Genomic DNA, 22,103 nt, shown 5'->3' on the forward strand with positions numbered 1-22,103 from the left:
ACCCAGATACTCTAACGACTGAGATGGCTGAAGTCTGCTCTTGGTTAGGTTCACCACTCAACTGGATTCCTGCAACAGAGAGAGACCTCCTTGCAGGTCACTAGGCAGTTCTCTTCCAGAGATGTGGCCCGAATCAGCCAGTCGTTCAAATACGGATGTACTAGGATCCCATCCTCTCTCAACCCCTCTGCCACCAACACCATAATCTTGGAAAAAGTTCTGGGTGTGGTGGCCAGACCAAAAGGCAGTGCCCGAAACTGATAATGGCACCCCAACACCATGAAACACAAAAAATGTGGTGCTCCAATAGGATGGGAATATGGAGGTATGCCTCGGACAGATCCAAAGAGGTCTAGGATGGGACAAAAGGAGCCCTCCTTCTTGGGCACAACAAAATAAATGGAACTTCGCCCAGTATTTCCTTGAGACATGGGTACTGTAACCACAGCCCTCGGACTGAGGAGCCTTGACAGCGTAGACTCCACTGCCTGCTTCTTCTGCGGGGAGTGACAGGGAGACAACATGAACATATTCCAAGGAACAATGCGAAAATCCAGTGCATATCCTTCTCGTATCACCTCCAGGACTCACTGTAAATATCTTTCTTGCTTTTGGCAGCCCTGGCTTAAAGCACTAGTAATCTGTCGGGCCGATACAGTAAGGGGTGGTAGAAAGAGGTGTGTTAGTGCCCGGCGCACCCGCGTTTGCTATACAGCGCCTATACAGTATCCTGGGTGCGCTGGTACCTGTCATTTCAAATGTCAATTCAAATGATGTTTGAAATGACAGGTACCAGGAAGTGGATGGCTCTCCTACAGACCCCGCTGCCTTGAGCAGCTGGCGATCTGAGGCAGGGAGCGCAACCCAAACCAACCCAATCCACAGAAAAAAAATGCTTCTCGCACTTAGCCGCCCAGTCCCAAACCAAACCAACCCAATCCAAGCCCCAGCAGAGAGAGACAAAATTTCACAATCCCAAACTTTCCCCCAGTCCCCGCTCACCTGCCCTGGCCGCGGCCACACAAGCCCCCAGCAGCAGCAGTAGAAGGGCGTCGAGAGAGAGCCGCTTCAGCAGCCCCGCCGGCTAAAGTGAATACGTGCACGCCTGTAGGTCCAATATGGACGTTCAAGGCAGCGAAGGCGCATGCGCACAAGCCGTGACCGGCTGGACGTCGGAGGTCATGGCGTGTGCGCAAGCGCCTTTGCTGCCTTGAGCGCCCATATTGGACCTACAGGCATGCACGTATTCATCTTCGCCGGCGGGGCTGCTGAAGCCGCTCTCTCTCGCCGCCCTTCTACTTCTACTGCTGCTGCTGGGGGCTTGCGTGGCCGCGGCCAGGGCAAGTGAGCAGGGGCTGGGGGAAGTTTGGGACTGGCTGAAATTTAGTCTCTCTCTGCTGGGGCTTGGATTGGGTTGGGTTGGTTTGGTTTGGAACTGGGCGGCTAAATTTTGTCTCTCTCTGCTTGGGCTTGGATTGGATTGGTTTGGTTTGGGACTGGGCGGCTAAGTGCGAGAAGCATTTTTTTTCTGTGGATTGGGATGGTTTGGGACTGGGTGGCTAAGTGCGAGAAGCATTTTTTTTTTCTGTGGATTGGGTTGGTTTGGGACTGGGCGGCTAAGTGCGAGAAGCATTTTTTTTTCCTGTGGATTGGGTTGGTTTGGGACTGGGCGGCTTTTGGTGGTAGAATCAGATAATTACATTCTTGTGAATACAGACAGTGCAATGGAATGTATGGGATCATGCTGAGCCTTAAATACCAAGTTTAAAGCTTTAAATTGAATATGCTGAGCAACCAGTGAACCACACTAACGCAAGGGTCAGGGTAGGCGGTAAATTAGTAGGTTAAAGACGCGGCAAGATTGCAAGCGTAAAAGGCGATAGTCGGGGCGCACTTTACTGTATGGGAGGGAATAGCTAATCGGATCGTTTACATACATATATACATGCTGCGGGCGGAAAGGGATAAGCGTTGAGTTAAAGAAGCGGTAAGGATCGGTAAAAACAGATAGTGAATCGCGGGTTAGACTTACACGGCGAAATTGTGAGTACACAGCGGGTTAGAAACGGGGTAACTGCGGCCGCACTTTACTGTATCAGCCTGTGTGGTAGGTGGAGACCAGCTTGGGGCTTTGTGAATCATCCAATAGTCCTTTGTGGTTACTAGGGAAATAACAAAAAGGTGGATGCCACAAGAGCATCTTTTTCAAACTTTAATCAAGGAGACGTAATAAATCATGTACAATTGCCCGACTCTGGCCGAGTTTCGCCACCTATGGTGGCTGCCTCAGGGGCTACAAACAAACATAAAAAGTGTTTAATAACATAAATATTAAAAATTAAAAACATAAATAATTAAAAAACTCACAACCATATAACAATCTAATCTTCAGAAAACATAAAAGCAATATATAAATCAATACATAAATAAATAACTTAAAGTGACAATGGGATAAAAACAAGAAAAAATAATAAATAATGAGACGACAAAATCAAAACCAATAAAATAAATTACATCAGAGGATAGTACCTTAATAATCAAAGAACGGTGTTCAAGTGATGGTCCGGATAAAGTCAAATTTGTACATTCATCTATATTAAAATAATAAAAATAAATAAATAGAAAAATACAGGTCAGCTATGTGTTAAAAAGACATACATCTGTATCTATTAATGATGTGAAAATCCCCTTCTTTTTTTATAAAAAAAAATTTTTGTGTCATTATGTATCAACGTTGTTTGATAATGATCACAGTATGTGTCAATCAATCTATTAATTTGTGTATATTTAACGGGAAAAAATATTTTTGTCAGAACTTATAAGAACAAACAATCACATAAAAATTACTGAAAAATCAGTCTAATTAATATTACTGGAACCAACTACAAAAACTAAAAAAAACCCACTGATACTTGGCGTAGATCTAAAAGTCAAAATTATATGAAGGGAAAGTTTAAAGAAAAAATGAAAAAAGTAAGTCGATTAATGCAATAAACTACTGTACTTAAAGTAAAGGCATTAAATGGAAAAAATGTTAATAAGGTTATTACATTTTCAAAAAAAAATTTTCAAAAAATTTTTTTTTCATTTAATGCCTTTACTTTAAGTACAGTAGAGTTTATTGCATTAATCGACTTACTTTTTTCATTTTTTCTTTAAAAACTTTCCCTTCATATAATTTTGACTTTTAGATCTACGCCAAGTATCAGTGGGGTTTTTTTAGTTTTTGTAGTTGGTTCCAGTAATATTAATTAGACTGATTTTTCAGTAATTTTTATGTGATTGTTTGTTCTTCTTATAAGTTCTGACAAAAAAATGTTTTCCCGTTAAATATACACAAATTAATAGATTGACACATACTGTGATCATTATCAAACAACGTTGATACATAATGACACAAAAAATTTTTTTTATAAAAAAAGGGGATTTTCACATCATTAATAGATACAGATGTATGTCTTTTTAACACATAGCTGACCTGTATTTTTCTATTTATTTATTTTTATTATTTTATTATAGATGAATGTACAAATTTGACTTTATCCGGACCATCACTTGAACACCGTTCTTTGATTATTAAGGTACTATCCTCTGATGATGTAATTTATTTTATTGGTTTTGATTTTGTCGTCTCAATATTTATTATTTTTTCTTGTTTTTATCCCATTGTCACTTTAAGTTATTTATTTATGTATTGATTTATATATTGCTTTTATGTTTTCTGAAGATTAGATTGTTATATGGTTGTGAGTTTTTTAATTATTTATGTTTTTAATTTTTAATATTTATGTTATTAAACACTTTTTATGTTTGTTTGTAGCCCCTGAGGCAGCCACCATAGGTGGCGAAACTCGGCCAGAGTCGGGCAATTGTACATGATTTATTACGTCTCCTTGATTAAAGTTTGAAAAAGACGCTCTTGTGGCATCCACCTTTTTGTTATTTCTCCACTACCCTGAGAAGACTCCTCACACCAGAGGGGCGTGGCAACTGCTTCTTATGCTCTGGCAACCACGGATTCACCCCACTTGCTGGCCAGTTTTTCCAGCTCACTCCCAAACAAGAGCGAGCCTTTAAAAGGTAATTTCATAAGATTAGCGTTGGAAGTCACATCAGCCGACCAATATCACAGTCATAACTGACGCCTTGCCACTATTATTGAAGCCACTTCACAAGGTACAGACCAAATCACAGCTCGCATCTGCTAAAAAGGCAGCTTCCATAATTGTCCTGGAATTCACTCCAGATTCATCGCTCTCCTGAGAGAGAAGTAAACAAGAGAGCACCACCAGGGAACAACAAGAAACAATCTGCAAGGTCACTGCCACTGCTTCAAATGCTCGCTTAAGGTTAGCCTCAGTCCTTTTATTTATCATGCATGTCCTTCAAGGCCACTCCTCCCTCCATGTGGAGTCGTCCACTGGGAGACAGCACAGACAAGTGCATCCACTTTCAGAAACACAAGCTCTCTCTCACCACTGGATCCAGCAGGTACAGGCCTTCAAAAACCCAACCCCTTTAAAAATTAGATTCTGGTGCTCTGCATTCAAGATCAATTCTTGAATGGCCTTTTTTTTGGCTCAGATATGGAATCAGCCCCAGGTACTCCCAGCACCTTTAATGTCTGGTAAATCAGAACTGGGAACTCATCTCAATGAAGGAACCACAACATTGTCTTATATAGTTCTAGTCCCAGAGCAATTTCCCAATCCCCCAGAGACAGGATTGGCCTTGTCATCCATACCATTCGGATCCCTATTGGGAAGTCCTGCTGCTGCTCTAGGCATACATCAACGCTCAACCGTAGCACCAGGCGAGAAGGAGGTCACCATCTGTGACTCTGGCCTGGCCAGATTGGACGGGCTGAGGACTGTGCCTGAAGAAAGGTCAGAAGGATCCATGCCATGGCCCGGGGACAGGAGTCCTGAGCCCACTGAACTATCTTCCCCTGCTAAAGACTAGTTAGAAGAACCCCAAGATCAGGCAAACTTTCTAGCAGCTTTTTCCATTCCTGCACCAAGCCAGGAAAAACCAGGCTTAGTAAAATCAGAAGATATTAAATCCCCCAAATCTCCAAGCAGTGCCAGGCTGAATATGTACAACACACAGGGCAAGGCGCTTAATTATATCTTTATTTATTTATTTACAGGCACCATTCACAACACTGTGAGAAAATAAACGCCCACCTCAGCTCCAACAGGACACTCAGGGAAAGTACCTAAAAACAAGTGGGTGCCCGCGTAAACATGTAAAATAGGCACATGCATGAGTGTATTAAAAAAAAAAAAGGCACATGCTTGCACGTCCAAATGGGCACCCTGGGAGATGCTCCTACCCTGTTTCCCCGAAAATAAGACATCCCCCGAAAATAAGACCTAGTAGAGGTTTTGCTGAATTGCTAAATATAAGACCTCCCCCGAAAGTAAGACCTAGCAAAGTTTTTATTTGGGAGCATGCCCGTCGCACAGAACACCAGAGCATGCAGCTGTGATTTTTTTTTACCCTGCAGGATTCACAGTTAGTTGTCATCACAAACCAGCATAACCAGACAACTATTCAGAATATAATAAATGTTCATTTTTTTGTTCAACAATATATGTCAATTCTTCTTCATGGAAAAATAAGACATCCCCTGAAAATAAGGCCTAGTGCATCTTTGGTAGCAAAAATTAATATAAGACACTGTCTTATTTTCGGGGAAACAGGGTATGCACCCAACTAGGTGCACAACAGGCCACATAGCTGGGTGCACAAGGCATGAACAGACGGAACTGAAGAGGGCAATATGCAGAGCACAAAAAAGCATGCAAAGGCGTTGCTGTGGCCTACCACATGATGAACCAGCCACGTCTCAGAGCAGGGCCTAGCCGCAAAGGATGCTCAACCCGCTAGGCTGCTACCCGATCCTGAACACCTTTAGAGGCGGGAATAGCTGTCAGATCACATGCCGAGCATGGATACCAGAAAGGGGAAGGCAGTAATCCTAATCAACTCCCCTTCTCTTCTTAATCCAATTTTAAAAACTTTACCTGAGCTCAGCCCGTCTCAGCCGAGTACAAGCAAGGTCTCCTGCTGTGGGGGGAGAGGGTACCGTATTTTTCGCTCCATAAGACGCACTTTTTTTCCCCCCAAAAGTGGGGGGAAAATGTATGTGCGTCTTATGGAGCGAATATTAAAAAAAAAAAAATAAATCTAACAAATCCCCCCCCCCCCCTCCTGACTCCCCCAAGACCTGCCGGCTTAATTTACTGCAACCCCCCACCCTCCTGACCTGCCAAACGTCCCTGGTGGTCCAGCGGGGGTCCAGGAGCAGTTCGGGAACGATCTCCTGGGCTTCGGCCGTCGGCTGCCAGTAAACAAAATGGCGCCGACGGCCCATTGCCCTCACTATGTCACTGAGACTGACCAATAGCAGCGGTCGGTCCCAGTGACATAGTGAGGGCAAAGGGCCGTCGGCACAATTTTGATTACTGGCAGCCGACGGCCCACGCCCAGATCGTTCCCGGACCGCTCCTGGACCACCAGGGACGTTTGGCAGGTCTTGGGGGGGGGGTCAGGAGGGTGGGGGGTTGCAGTAAATTAAGTCGGCAGGTCTTGGGGGGGTTAGGAGGGTGGGGGGTTGCAGTAAATTAAGTCGGCAGGTCTTGGGGGAGTTAGGAGGGTGGGGGGTTGTAGTAAATTAAGTCGGCAGGTCTTGGGGGGGTCAGGAGGGTGGGGGTTGTAGTAAATTAAGTCGGCAGGTCTTGGGGGGGGTCAGGAGGGTGGGGGTTGTTAATTTAAAGGGTTGGGATGGGGGGTTTTTTTGGGGGGGAGGAGTTCCCAGAGAAAGAAAAGTTTTCTGATCTGGGGAGTGAACCGAAATGGCCCTCCCCAGACCCGAAAACAAAATGGGGAGAAAAAAAAAAAAGCTATGCACTCCCCTAATTTGCTCCATAAGACGCCCAGACGCAGAGCCGGTTTAGCACAATTTTTTTTTTTTTTATTTTCCCCCTCTGAATCCTAGGTACGTCTTATGGTCAGGTGCGTCTCATGGAGCGAAAAATACGGTAAATACCGTCACCACTGCGCTCTGCTTCTTGCACCCGCTTACCTTTCAGCTTTTTTTTTTTTTTTTTATTACAGCTAAGCCCACGTCAGCTCAAAGACCAGCTACCAGACCAAGGCACTCATCTAAGGGACCACAGAAATCACCTCAAGAATTCTCAACGAGGGGAGGGACCATTTGGTATCACTGCAGGAGAGCGGGGTGAATTGAATTTCCTTGTTTCTTTCTCCTCTAAAACTTGAAGCAAAGCTTAGTAGTAAGACATGTGATGAGGGGCCTGGGTGTTTGATTAAGTATGGATCTTGTCCAAACCAAAGAGGAAGATGACAGGAGGTGGTAGAGCCCAGCACTGTAACAATTTAAACATACTTGGGACAGAAAGAGGGTAGCAGTAGAAATGGGATTGAAAGGTTGGGTAAAAGACATAGGGGGAGCTGGCGTTGGTTTAAGTATGGGATTTTATATGCTTATCTACCCAAAGTGGTAGAAAACCAGAGAGTCTGAGCAGAGCAGACTATCCAACTGCTGCTCATCTGTAAATTAGCAACCTTGTCACACATGAATCAACAAAAATATGTCTTGATGATACTTGTTGATATTCTCGGCACATGATGGTAGATGTACATCCTGGTGTGCCTGTTTAGTGTCACTACAGTTATGAAATACATTGGGATCCTATTTGCATGGGATGTGCCATAGGAATGCAAATTATGCTTACCCAGACTCTCAAACTGAACATCCTGTTCTTCAGCTTACTTAGCTTGGTAGTACTTTTGATACAAATTTAGCTTGCCAAACAGGTATTCTTTCAATTTCATTTCCCTCAATGTTTCACTTTGTGAAACAAGACCATACCAGGGGTGCAAACTCATTGTTTCCAGCCAGGCAGCACAGATATATTCAAATGGGAGTAGAGTTAGTGCAGCAGGCTGAACCAGGGAAACTAGGTTCAGCTGACCTTGGGCAACTCACTTCACGCTCCATTCCCTCAGGTCAAACTTGGATTGTAAGCCCTCTGGGGTCAGGAAAATATCTACAATACCTGAATACAATGCCTTTTGAAGTGTCACGAAAGGTGGAAAATAAATTTTAAAAAATGTAACACACACACAGGGCATTTTATTCATTGCTAGGTTTGCTTTCTAAGAGTTTAAGACTTTGGTCACATGTTTTAAATATACAAATCTTAAAACAAAAAGAAAAACTGAGCAACAGCAACATTTTAATTCAACATGGTTACATACATTTTATAGATTCTTCTTAGTAAACGTGCTTCCTTTTATCACTGCAGTCATATTTAGTCTACTTACATTAAAATATGAGATGAGAATGTCTGATGGTTGGTCACTAGCAGAATTTAAGATTACCATGAGCTGTTGAATTGTGTTCATAGCAGCCCTGTGCAAAAAGCAGAGAATTATATGTTTAACACTCAGTGACTCTTGTCCCTTTCCTCTGCATAAATCTTAAACACGACATTCTGTATTTGGTCCATACCACAGTTTCCTGGCCTTATGCACAAGCTGTCCCTCTACAACAGCTGTCTAAACAGAATAAATGCAACTGGATGTGCTCAGCTTTGCACCATGAACTACTAGACAAAAACAGGACTACAAAGTTTCACCACACGTGTGACCAAGTTGCACAGTAACAGCAATCCAAAAAGTTCAGCAGCAGTTTACTACAGAATATAATAAAGGATAGGCCACGGTTAATCTAGCTAGAGTGTCACTGGAGTCAAGATAAGTTATAATGGCAACAACACATGCTCATTAAACACAGACAGCTACAAAAAAGCAAACTATCATTTGGCACTGTAAATTTGAGAAAAAGCCATCAGTTTAGCTTTCACTCAGAGATCAGCCATACCCATGATCTCTGGGGCTAGAAACAAAAAGCTGCAGTTGCCCAATAAACTCTATTTGGTATTATCATATCAGGATACACATTAGAGCTTCATCTAATAACTTACATTAATTCGCATTTAGTATGCCTGCCTTCATGTGTTCTGTTTATTGAATCTTTAATGTGCTTTGGAGTTCCTTTTTTATATGTATTTTATTTTAGTCTGTATGTGGTTTTCAAATTCCTACTGGACAAGAAACTCATTTACAAAGCTGGCACATGCTAGCTGAAGCGCTCCATGGGGCACTGGCAGTTGTCAGGCGGTACTATATGGCACGCTCTCTTCCCATTCCGTTCACAACCCTAAGAAATGTGAATATGACTGGATCCATGCCGTGCCAGCCTCTGGGAAGGGCAACATGGGCTGCTGCCTGGGGCACTATCCACATAACCTATTGCCAATGCAGTCCCACAGCTGCAGGGCATGACATTTTGCTGCTTTCATTTGCTGTCTGCCCTGACTCTAGAGCAGAACTGCTTTACCAAGGACCTGACAGCAAATCATCGTCACAGCGTGCGCTCAGTGAGCTTCCTGCCTTGCCAGGAGTGGAGTTGCAGAGTTCATGGCAGGGGTAAGCAGTCAGTCCTCTAGTGCCTCAACCAGGTCTGATTTTCAGAATATTCACAATGAATATGCATGAGATATATTTCCATGCACTGCCTCTACTGCAGAGCTTTCCAAACTTTTCATGTTGGTGACACACTTTTTAGACAAACATAATTTCACGACACGGTAATTCAGTCTACTAGTAAACCAGAGGTTAAAGGTTAAACGAACGAAACATATTTCGACAATTTATGTATGTTTCCTTAAATATATACATAAATAAAATGTTTCACGACACAACCTCTCTCATGAAAACCTTAAATTTATATTAAAATATATATTCCAAGATTCATGTTATTATTATAATTTATGAGAAACAATAATAAAACAAATTGTCTGTCCCCCACACACTCATCTCTCTCCTCCCCCCAGCACATGTCTGGCCCCCACACACTCATATCTCTCCCCCTCAAGCACATGTCTGTCCCCCCAGCACGTTTGCCCCCCACTCACTCATCTCTCTCCCCCCAGCACATGTCTGGCCCCCACACTCATGTACCTCGTCTTTTTGATTGTTGCCAGTTAAGTGCTTCACTCCCTTCCATGATCACCAGACACTGCTGCTTGCAGTCAGTACTCCTCATGGCCAGGCCTCATTGGCAGCAGCAGCCAATGCAAGGATGGCTGGGCTCGTTCCACCCACCAAGCCCCCCAAAAAAACGCGATTGACAGCAAAAATCACCCAATAATAAGCAACCCATAAACTGAAAAAAAAAGTAAATCTCTAGAAAAAAAAAAGCCCAAACTCGCATCAGAGTTGACCGGGCTTGCGCGACACACCTGCACACTGCAGGCGACACACTAACGTGTCCCGACACACAGTTTGGAAAGCTCTGCTCTACTGTATGCAAATATACCTCATGCATATTCACTGTGGATGTCCTGAAAACTAAACCTGCCTATTGTACTCCAGGACTGACTGTGCCTACCCATGGTCCATGGTTTTGGAGGTGCTATTTGTATTTTTTTCTGCCATCATGTCTGAGCCCTATTCAGCCTTGTTTAGATAAGTGATCTGAATGTTCAAGCTGGAGAATTTGTTTTTTTAAACTGCTAGTTAGGTTCTTACGATGGAAATACTCATATGTATACAGAAATCTATGTAATTTACTCTAAATTTTATTGGGCAGCACTAGCCCTCCTCCTATTTTAATCTCAGATTTGGGGGTGGGAAGGAAGAATTGCTCTCCCCTGTCTCCAAGGTGTGTACTGGGAGGGATCAAGGGAATGTCTACAGAGAAGAGAGGTGGGGGAAGGGGGAGAGAGAGTGCCTGGAGGGAGGGAGAAAACAAATACTGGGAGAGGATAAGACCAGAAGTGCCATGCTGGGTCAGACCAAGGTCCATGGAGCCCAGCATCCTGTCTCCAACAGTGGCCAATCCAGGTCGCAAGTACCTGGCAGATCCCATAAAATATATCTAATTACTGTTACTCACTGGCAGGGATATCAAGTTTTCTTTAGTCCACCTGGCTAATAATGTGTTATGGACTTTTCCTCCAGGAGCTTGTCCAAACCTCTTTTAAACCCCGCTATCCTGGTCATCTTGATTATGTCTTCTGGCAACAGATTCCACAGCTTGACAAGTTGTTAAAACAGTGGTTTATTGCGAGGTACTGCAGAGGGACCTTGGAGACATTACACTGCAGAGGGACCTTGGAGAAAATACACTTTCGAACTGTTCTACAAGCACTTATATTTGCTAGCACAGACTATTGTAACACACTCTTCCTGGGATTACCATATACAACACTAAGACCACTACAAATCTTACAGAACTCCGCAGCCAGAATTCTAACTGGAAAAAGCAGAAGGGATCACATCACTCAAACGGCAGAAGAAATTTAACTAAAAAGTCAAGGGATAGGAGGTGATGTCCTTTTGTGGATTGCAAGTTAGTTAAAAAGAGACAGGAGAAAGAGTAGGATTAAATGGTCAGTTTTCACAGTGGAAAAAGTTAAATAGTGGAGTGCCTCAAGGATCTATACTTGGACCGGCACTTTTTAATATATTTATAAATGATCTGGAAAGGGGTACAACGAATGAGGTGATCAAATTTGCAGATGACAAAATTATGCAGAGTAGTTAAATCTCAAGCGGATTGTGATGAACTGCAGGAGGATCTTGCAAGACTGGAAGATTGGACTTCCAAATGGCAGAAGAAATTTAACGTAGACAAGTGCAAAGTGATGCATATAGGAAAAAATAACCCTTGCTGTAGGTACACAATTTATTTATTTATTTATCGAATTTTATATACAGTCGTTCGGTTTTGCCATCACAACGGTTTACAAAGTTTCGATGTTTAACAGTGTTTAGATATTCACTTGCTTGTTAACATAGTTATCGTAGTCATTATAAACATATGTACAGGTTAAATTATATGCTTTGTATTGGTTCTGCAATGGAAGTTGTAGCATAGAGTCTGCAGTATCTGACACACAATGTATGTGTGTCAGATACTGCACCGTTTACAGAGAGGTGACGACTTTCTGCTTGACAATGTTAGGTTCTATCTTAAGAGTTACCACCCAGGAAAGAGATCTAGGCGTCATAGTGGATAATACATTGAAATCATCAGTCCAGTGTGCCGTGGCAATCAAAAAAGCAAACAGAATTGGAGAAATTACTTACCTGATAATTTTGTTTTCCTTAGTCGGTATACAGATGGACTCAGGACCAGTGGGTTATGTGCTCTTCTGCTAGCAGATGGGAGACAGAGTAAGATTTCAAAGCTGATGTCACCTGGGGACTCGGGCACTGAGAGAGGTGGCCAGAAGGTCTATGGTTAAGAGACCCCAGTGATTTACTATCAGTTGGAATGCTCTGTTTGACAGTGCCCATTCCCCCGATTCCAGGCTTTCTCTGCTGAGGAAGCCCGCTGAGACGTTGTCTTTCCCTGCAATGTGGGAGGCCGAGATTCCTTGTAGATTTTCCTCTGCCCATGCCATGAGAGGGTCTATTTCCAGAGACACCTACTGGCTTCTGGTTCCTCCCTGGCGGTTGATGTAGGCAACCGTTGTAGCATTGTCCGACATTACTCGGATCACTTGCCCTCAGAGCCTGTGGCTGAATCGCAGGCACGTTAGTCTGACTGCTCGAGCTTCCAGACGGTTTATGTTCCATCCCGCCTCTTCCTTGTTCCATTGTCCCTGGGCCGTCAGTTCCTGACAGTGAGCTCCCTACTCTCATAGGCTCTCGTCTGTGGTTAACACGATCCAGTTTGGTGGGGATAGACTTACTTCCCTGCTCAGGTGGTCTTCCTGTAGTCACCACTGAAGCTGAGAACGTACCTTTGCTGGAAGTTGGAGGCAGCTTGAGTAATCTTGGGACAGTGGGTTCCAACATGATAGTAAGGAGCACTGGAGAGGTCACATGTGAGCCCTTGATCATGGAACGACCTCCAGGATTGATGCCATGAGCCCGAGGACTTGAAGATAGTCCCATACATTGGGACGTGTACTGGTCATCAATCGTCATAATTGTTCCATCAGCTTCCTCCTCCTCAGGGGTGGGAGGAAGACCTTGTTCTGTTTGGTGTCAAAACAGGCCCCCAGGTACTCTAGAGACTGAGAGGGCTGTAGACTGCTCTTGGCCGTGTTCATGACCCAACCAAGTTCCTGCAGTAGGTTCTTGACTCTGCTGGTCACCTGTCTGCTTTCTTCTGAAGACTTCGCCCTGATCAGCCAGTTGTCCAAGTAAGGGTGTTCCAAGATCCCTTCCTTCCTCAGAGTTGCCGCCACGACCACCATAATTTTGGAGAATGTTCTGGGGGCGTTTGCTAGTCTGAAGGGTAGCGCTCGGAACTGGTAATGGTGTCCCAGTACTGCAAAGCGCAGAAAATGCTGGTGATCTTGATGGACTGGAATGTGAAGGTAGGCTTTGGAGAGGTCCACGGAGGTTAGGAACTCTCCTGGTTGCACTGCCATTATTACGGAGTGGAGAGTCTCCATGTGGAAGTGTGGTATCCGCAGATGACGGTTGACGTTCTTGAAATCTAAGATGGGTCGGAATGATCCTTCTTTCTTGGGGACGATAAAATAGATGGAATAGCGCCCCGTATTTTGTTGGGGCATAGGGACCACAGTAATTCCTTCAGACTGAGTAGTCTTGTCAGAGTGGCTTCCACTGCCAGTCTCTTGGTATGGGAGAGGCAGGGTAATATCATAAATTTGTCCCGAGGACCAAGGAAAATGATGTTTAGTACCCATTCGCCCGATGTGATTTCCACCCATTGTTGGTAGAAGAGGAAAGTTGACCCCCTATTTCCTCTTCCTGTGGATGGGTCGGCCCATTCTCATTGGGGAGCACGGCTGCAGCTTGCCCCCGGGCCTGTTCCTCTCTTGGTCTGTCAGTTTCGAAAGGGCTGGGACCTTCCGGAGGGACGAGGTGCCAGGAACTGTGAGTTCCTGTAGGGTCAAAATCGTTGAGAGCCTCTGCCCCTGGTTTTTCTAGGGAAGGGGCGCTGGAATCTTTTACCCTGTCCTCTTGGTAGCCGAGGCACTGGAGATTCATCCCACTTGCTAGCTAACTTCTCTAATTCACTTCCGAATAAGAGAGAGTCTTTAAAGGACATTCTTGTGAGATTCGCTTTAGAGGTAGCATCAGCAGACCAATTCCGCAACCATAACTGTCTTCTGGCCGCCACTACCGAGGCTACTCCTCTGGCTGAGGTACGCACCAGATCTGAGCTTGCGTCTGTCAGGAAGGCTGCTGCAGGTTCAGTCATTTCACCGGTATACGTTCCTAAGTTATTTGCCTCTCTCGAGAGGAGCAAGCAGGAATGGGCCACTAGAGTGAAGCAGGAAGCAACCTGCTGTGTCATTGCTGTTGCGTCGAAGGCCTGCTTAAGAATGGATTCCAATCATCTATCCTGAGTATCCTTCAATGCAGCCCCCTCCCTCAATGGGAATGGTTGTTCTCTTTGAGACGGCACAGACCATGGCATTCACTTTTGGGAAACGCAGGCGTTCCTTGGTCGCTGGTTCCAGAGGGTACAAGGCTTCCAAGGCCCGACCTCCTTTAAAGCTGGCCTCTGGGGCATCCCACTCCAGGTCAATTAGTTCCTGGATGGCTTCCATTATTGGGAAGTAGCATGAGGCCTTACGAAGGGATACCAAGATGGGGTTCTTCTTTGTTTCCACCATAGGGTCCATGCCTGGGATCCCCAGAGTCTTCAGAGTTTGGGAAACAAGGGCTGGTAGTTCATCCCTGTGGAAGAAGCGAAGCATGGTTCTGTATGGTTCCAGGCCTGGAGGGATTTCTCCTTCTTCCAGAGAACAATCATCATCATCTGAGGTGTCCGGGTCCCTGTCAGGGAAATTCTTGGTTAGGCAAGGCATGTCTTGAGGCATCAGAGCAAGGCCGGGGGGATCTTGTGTTTCTGGCAGGGGTTGAACCCAGGTCACAGCCGGGGCTGATTGTGCCTGAACGAAGGCTTGCAGCCCCTGGTAAATTTTCTAACCAGGAGAAGGTCCCTGGGTCCATGTTAGCCCCAGGGGGAGTCTGAGTAGGGGCCCCTGAGGTGCCCTCTTGTGGAGATGCCATTTCGGAGTTACATAGATCCGGGATGCTATCGTATGTAGTTGCTCCGGACCCATCCTCAGACAATGAGGGACCAGACTTTGGTCCCCCCTGGGCTTCTTCGCAATGATGACTCAGGTAGGACTCCAGTTCAGGCTGTGCGGCTCTGATGTGGCAGGCTGTGCAAAGAGAGTGCCTTCTGGGCTTCTTGAACGCTGGTGCTATTGCCGCTGGGGCAGATTTTATAAATCTGTGCACACGCGTACTTTTGTTCGCGCGAACAAGAGTATGCGGGATTTCAATAGATATGCGCGTAGCCGTGCGTATCCATTAAAATCCGGGATCGGCGCACGCAAGGCTGCCCAAAATCGGCAGCCGGCGCGCGCCGAGCCACGCAGCCTGCCTCCGTTCCCTCCGAGGCCTCTCCGAAATCGGAGCGGCCTCGGAGGGAACTTTCCTTCGCCCTCCCCCCACCTTCCCCTCCCTTCCCCTACCTAACCCACCCCCCCGGCCCTATCTAAACCTCCCCCCTACCTCTATCACGAAAGGTACGCCTGCTCAAAGCAGGCGTAACTTCTCGTGCGCCGGGCCGACTGCCGCGCTCCATGTTCCGGTCCGGGGGCTGGTCTGGGGCGCCCCCGGGCCAGAACCACGCCCCCGAAACGCCGCGTCACTCCCGACACGCCCCCGAAATGCCGCATCACTCCCGACACGCCCCCCCGACACGCCCCTCCATGCAAGCCCCGGGACTTGCGTGCATCTCGGGGCTTGGCGCGCGCAGGGGGGGTTTGGGGTAGGTTTTCGGGGGGTACGCGCGTACCCCTTTGAAAATCTACCCCTCTATGTCTAGGCGCACAGGAATGTGCTTCAATATGCGCGCAGTTATGTGCGTGAGCACAATGCGCGTGTGTAATTTTAAGCGCGGTTGTGTGCGCAGCTGTGTGTGCCTCTACGTTGAAGGCGCACAAGTTGGGCATATTGACCGTCTGGCCTGCCCCGCGCATTCCACTGGTCGAGAAGGAAAGATGGCGCCGACACCCACGCGTGTAAGATGGCGCCTCCCGAGGGTCTCCACGTGTTTGGACCCCTACACCGGACCGGAGCCTAGCCCAACCAAGGCTGCTCAACCCAATCGGTGCTCCCTTTTATCTCGCCAGGTTAAATTCAAAATCAGTACAGCATCCAAGCCCCGGAGACCTTAGTTTAAAAAGTTTTCAGCTTACCTGGTCTCGGCGCTTACCGATCGCGTGTCAGGATGGTCTCCAGCTGCGAGGGGAGAGGGCTTTACCTTCACCGCCGCGCTCAGATGTGCACCAACTGCCTTTCAGCCTCTCTAGGGGCTAAGTCCACACCAGGGTTACCTGCTACCGGACCAAGGCACGCCCTCTGAGGGATATCATAAATCACTTCAGGAATTCTAAACTGGGGGAGGGACCCTTAGGTATCACCGCAGGAGAGCAGGGCTTGATCTTCTTTAAGGTAAATTTTGTCTTCTTGCTGTAAATTTTCTAACATTGTGCTAGTGTGTGGGATAGTGTCCGCATCTGCTAGGAGACGGAGAGATACTGAGGAGCTTAGGTCACTGCAGGGGTATATCTAGGGTGATATCAGCTTTGAAATCTGACTCTGTCTCCCATCTGCTAGCAGAAGAGCACATAAACCTCTGGTCCTGAGTCCATCTGGCTACACGCTAGGAAAGTTAGGAATTATTGAGAAGGGAATGGAAAATAAAACAAAGGATGTCATAATGCCACTGTATCTCTCCATGGTGAGACAGCACCTTGTGTGCAGTTCTGGTCACATCTCAAAAGGGATATGGCTGCACTGGAGAAAGTGCAGAGAAGGGCGACCAAAATGATAAAGGGGCATGGAACGGCTGCCCTATGAGGAAAGGATAAAGAAGTTGGGGCTGTTCAGTTTGGAGAAGAAATAACTGGACCGGATGGTATGCATCCTAGGGTACTGAAGGAACTCAAAAATTAACTTTCTGATCTATTAGTTAAAATTTGTAACTTATCATTAAAATCATCCATTGTACCTGAAGACTGGAGGGTGGCCATTGTAACCCCAATATTTAAAAAAAGGCTCCAGGGGCGATCCGGGTAACTATAGACCAGTGAGCCTGACTTCAGTGCCGGGAAAAATAGTGGAAACTATTCTCAAGATCAAAATCGCAGAGCATATAGAAAGACATGGTTTAATGGAACACAGTCAACATGGATTTACCCAAGGGAAGTCTTGCCTAACAAATCTGCTTCATTTTTTTGAAGGGGTTAATAAACATAATAATGTTAATAATGTGGATAAAGGTGAACCGGTAGATGTAGTGTATTTGGATTTTCAGAAGGCGTTTAACAAAGTCCCTCATGAGAGGCTTCTACGAAAACTAAAAAGTCATGGGATAGGAGGCGATGTCCTTTCGTGGATTACAAACTGATTAAAAGACAGGAAACAGAGAGTAGGATTAAATGGTCAATTTTCTCAGTGGAAAAGAGTAAACAGTGGAGTGCCTCAGGGATCTGTACTTGGACTAGTGCTTTTCAATATATATATATAAATGATCTGGAAAGGAATATGACGAGTGAGGTTAACAAATTTGCGGATGATACAAAATTATTCAGAGTAGTTAAATCACAAGCAGACTGTGATACATTTCAGGAGGACCTTGCAAGACTGGAAGATTGGGCATCCAAATGGCAGATGAAATTTAATGTGGACAAGTGCAAGGTGTTGCATATAGGGAAAAATAACCCTTGCTGTAGTTACACGATGTTAGCTTCCATATTAGGAGCTACCACCCAGGAAAAAGATCTAGCCATCATAGTGGATAATACTTTAAAATAGTCGTCTCAGTGTGCTGCAGCAGTCAAAAAAGCAAACAGAATGTTAGGAATTATTAGGAAGGGAATGGTTAATAAAACGGAAAATGTCATAATGCCTCTATATCGCTCCATGGTGAGACCACACCTTGAATACTGTGTACAATTCTGGTCGCCGCATCACAAAAAAGATATAGTTGCGATGGAGAAGGTACAGAGAAGGGCAACCAAAATGATAAAGGGGATGGTACAGCTCCCCTATGAGGAAAGGCTGAAGAGGTTAGGGCTGTTCAGCTTGGAGAAGAGACGGCTAAGGGGGAATATGATAGAGGTCTTTAAGATCATGAGAGGTCTTGAACAAGTAGATGTGACTCGGTTATTTACACTTTCGAATAATAGAAGGACTAGGGGGCATTCCATGAAGTTAGCAAGTAGCACGTTTAGGACTAATCGGAGAAAATTCTTTTTCACTCAACGTACAATAAAGCTCTGGAATTTGTTGCCAGAGGATGTGGTTAGTGCAGTTAGTGTAGCTGGGTTCAAAAAAGGTTTGGATAAGTTCTTGGAGGAGAAGTCCATTAACAGCTATTAATCAAGTTTACTTAGGGAATAGCCACTGCTATTAATTGCAACAGTAGCATGGGATCTTCTTAGTGTTTGGATAATTGCCAGGTTCTTGTGGCCTGGTTTGGCCTCTGTTGGAAACAGGATGCTGGGCTTGCTGGACCCTTGGTCTGACCCAGCATGGCAATTTCTTATGTTCTTATGTAGGGAGGCTAAGATAGAAGTCTACAAAATCATGAAAGGACTTGAACAAGTTAATGGAAATTGGTTATTTACTCTCTCAGATAATAGAACTAGGGGGCACTCCATGAAGTTAGGAAGTAGCTCATTTAAAACAAATCGAACAAAATTCTTTCACTCAGCGCATAGTTAAGCTCTGGAATTCATTGCCAGAGGATGTGGTTACAGCAGTTAGTGTAACTGGGTTTAAAAAAGGATTGGATAAGTTCCTAGAGGATAAATCAATAAATTACTATAACAGTAATTATTAAGCAATAATAGCTTGAGATCTCTTTAAATGTTTGGGTACTTGCCAGGTACTTGTGACCTGGATTGGCCACTGTTAGAAACAGGATACTGGGCTTGATGGACCCTTGGTCTGACCCAGTATGGCATATCTTATGTTCTTATGTATGTTTTTATGCTATCCAGTCCCAATGATTTATTATTTTTTAGTTTGGCAATCTGATCTAATGCTTTAAAGTCCATCAAAGCTCTTTGCTAGAATAATAAAAGCTGAGACAGGCTAATTGCACAGTACAAATGCAATGTCAGACTTCTTTTAGCAGAGCAGATGTTAATGGCTAGAATTTACTTAGCATCAGTTTAGTTTCCTGTTTGCTGTGGTAAAATGGCTCTAGATCATTAATACACAATAATGTTCTTATTGGTAAGACCCATTAAAAACCACAACTAAAATTACCTGAAGGAACTGAGGGCAGCTTTAAAAAAAAAAAAGATCCCCAGTGCCCTCTTTCTCCCCAATAAACCTCTTGAAGCAAACGCACTAGAACACTCCTGCAATTTTACTAGTTAAATGGTTAGACTGAGTGCAGTTAGTGTTGGGGGCTTAAAAAGGGCAGGTTATGGGCAACCCACTTCCACTCTGCAAGGAAAGGAGGCTCTCAAAAAGTACAGAAAAATGCAACCATTCTATAAAGTTATTTTTTGGGGAAGTTTACAATTGTTATAGAATGCATTGGCAGGAGCATGACAACAAAGTACAGCAGAAGAGGCAGCATTATTCATGATATAGACAAGGTAGGCAGATACATGAGTCACAGGATGCACCAGACAGTGTCACCTCTATTAGATCCATTTCAGGCCTTGGAGATAGCCTACTGTCCAAATTTAAGATGTAGCCTATGGCTTTAAAGGCATATCGAATAAGGCCAAGGGTAGGTTGGCCAATTCCATTCCTCGAGAGCCACAAACAGATCTGGTTTTCAGGATAGCCCTAATGAATAAACAATGGAGGCAAGTGCATGCAAATCCATCTCATGCATATAAATTGTGGATACCCTGAAAACCAGAACTGTCTGAGGCTCTTGAAGACCAGACTTTATTTATTTTAAATCGTTTATATACCGTCATTAAGTTATTTACCATCACAATGGTTTACAGGAGGGCACATATAGTAAAATAAAGTATTTAAACCAGGTAAAACGTTATTGGCCACACCTGGAATAAGATAAAATCCCTGCTGAATTCAGAACGCTCAACTCTAGGATACGAATGGTATACTCTGGCTCTAGATTGTCAAACTAGTCTTTACTTTTTCCAAATATTCATGGAATATATATTTGATCCAATAACCAAGTTAATTTGCATAGATCTATTATTCTGAAAACCAGACTTGCTTGTGGCACTTGAGAACTACAGTTCACCATTTCTGGTCTAATCATTAAAAGCAACCTACAACTGAGGAGCTTAAATGCAAAATTTGAGCATAGGATGGGGAGGAAGAGAAGATGCTGAAAGAAGCTTTGCGTGAGAGGGAAAGCTGTATTTTCAGAAGAGAAGGCAGCTAGCCTAGTGGTTAGAGCAGTGGGTTATGATAAGGAGACCAGGGTTCGAGTCCTGCTGTCACTCCTTGTGACCTTGGGCAAGTCACTTTACCCTCCATTGCCTCAGGTACAAACTTAGATTGTAAACCCTCTAGGGATAGGGAAATACTTGAAAAGTGATGAAAAAAGTGCGAAAAGCTGAGTATAAATCTAAATAAATCTATGAGATTATCAGAACATATTCAGGCTTATCTCAAAATAGAGCTAATTGTGGAGAAAAGTAGCTATAAAGAGAAACAGCATTAGGTACTCTACAAAATGAGTCTGCCAAAGACTTGCCAAAAGCGAGGGGAGGGTGGGGGGGCGAGCAGAGTGGGGGATAAGGAAGGAGGTTGTTTTTTTTCTCCGTTTCAAATAAACTATTTGTTTTTTTTCACCCAGATTATTATTAAAAGGGTCAGAGCCCACTTTTTCAAGACAGACCATTAAACCTTTTTAGGGATTTCTTTATTTTTTTGGGAGGTGAGTTGGGGAACATATTTAGTCTTCTGATTCCAAAGTGGCAATGGAAACCGATATGAATAAAGCAAAATTGCTTACCTTGTAATAGGTGTTATCCCAGGACAGCAGGATGTAGTCCTCACATATGAGTGACATCATCAGATGGAGCCCTGGTACGGAAAACGTCTGTCAAGCGTTTCTAGAAACATTTGGCTGGCACTGTGGGCCTACTGAGCATGCCCAGCATGCCATGATATTCTCAGCCACAGGGGTCTCCCTTCAGGCTCGTTTGTAGCAGTATGCTTAAGCTAAAAAAATAAAATAATAAAACGTATTGAACCCAACTCCGCGGGGTGGTGGGTGGGTTTCGTGAGGACTACATCCTGCTGTCCTGGGATAACACCTATTACAAGGTAAGCAATTTTGTTTATCCCAGGACAAGCAGGATGATAGTCCTCACATATGGATGATTAGCAAGCTACAGGCTGAGTCAACTTGTGCAACGGGCACAACAACTGGTGTACTGCTGGAAAAAATGAGGCAGCCTGAATATCACAGCAGGACGGATGTAGTAGGAGTTGGAGTTAAACTGGAAATAAGTTCTTTAAGACAGATTGTCCAAAGGCTGAATCTTGTCGTCCTTCTCTGTCCAGACAATGAGCTGCAAAAGTGTGAAGGGAACTCGATGTTGCAGCTTTACATATGTCGAGAATGGGCACTGAACGATAGTGTGCTACTGATGTAGACATAGCCCGTACTGAGTGTGCTTTTACTCGCCCCTGGAGAGGAATCTTTGCTTTTTCATAACAGAATTCGATACAGTCTGCTAGACAGTTGGAGAGAGTTTGTTTTCCTACCGCAACTCCTGATTTATTTTTATTGAAAGAAACAAAGAGTTGGGTGGATTTCCTATGGACCGCCCTGCGATTTAGGTAAAAAGCTAGTGCACGTTTACAGTCCAAGAAAGTAGGCAGACTATCAACTGACTGATGTGAATACATTACTAGTTTTGGTAGGAATTTGGGGTGAGTGCGAAGGACTACTCTGTCATGCATGAACCTTGTGTAGGGTGAGCATGTGACGAGAGCTTACAACTCACTGACCCTTCTAGCCGATGTAATGGCTACTAAGAAAA

At 44.6% G+C, this 22,103-nt stretch overlaps 1 protein-coding gene across 2 annotated transcripts in view; it reads right to left on the bottom strand.

Moving 5' to 3' along the window:
- The window catches only part of RB1 (RB transcriptional corepressor 1), a 483,267-nt gene that overhangs the window by 315,134 nt on the left and 146,030 nt on the right, over positions 1–22,103 (bottom strand). For both annotated transcript variants that reach the window (XM_029602868.1, XM_029602867.1), the window contains one exon: positions 8,356–8,443. In XM_029602868.1, coding sequence (XP_029458728.1) covers positions 8,356–8,443 — 88 coding nt within the window. The remainder of the gene's footprint in view (positions 1–8,355; positions 8,444–22,103) is intronic.

The sequence above is a fragment of the Rhinatrema bivittatum genome, chromosome 5, assembly GCF_901001135.1.
Source record: "Rhinatrema bivittatum chromosome 5, aRhiBiv1.1, whole genome shotgun sequence".
Classification (NCBI taxonomy): domain Eukaryota; kingdom Metazoa; phylum Chordata; class Amphibia; order Gymnophiona; family Rhinatrematidae; genus Rhinatrema; species Rhinatrema bivittatum.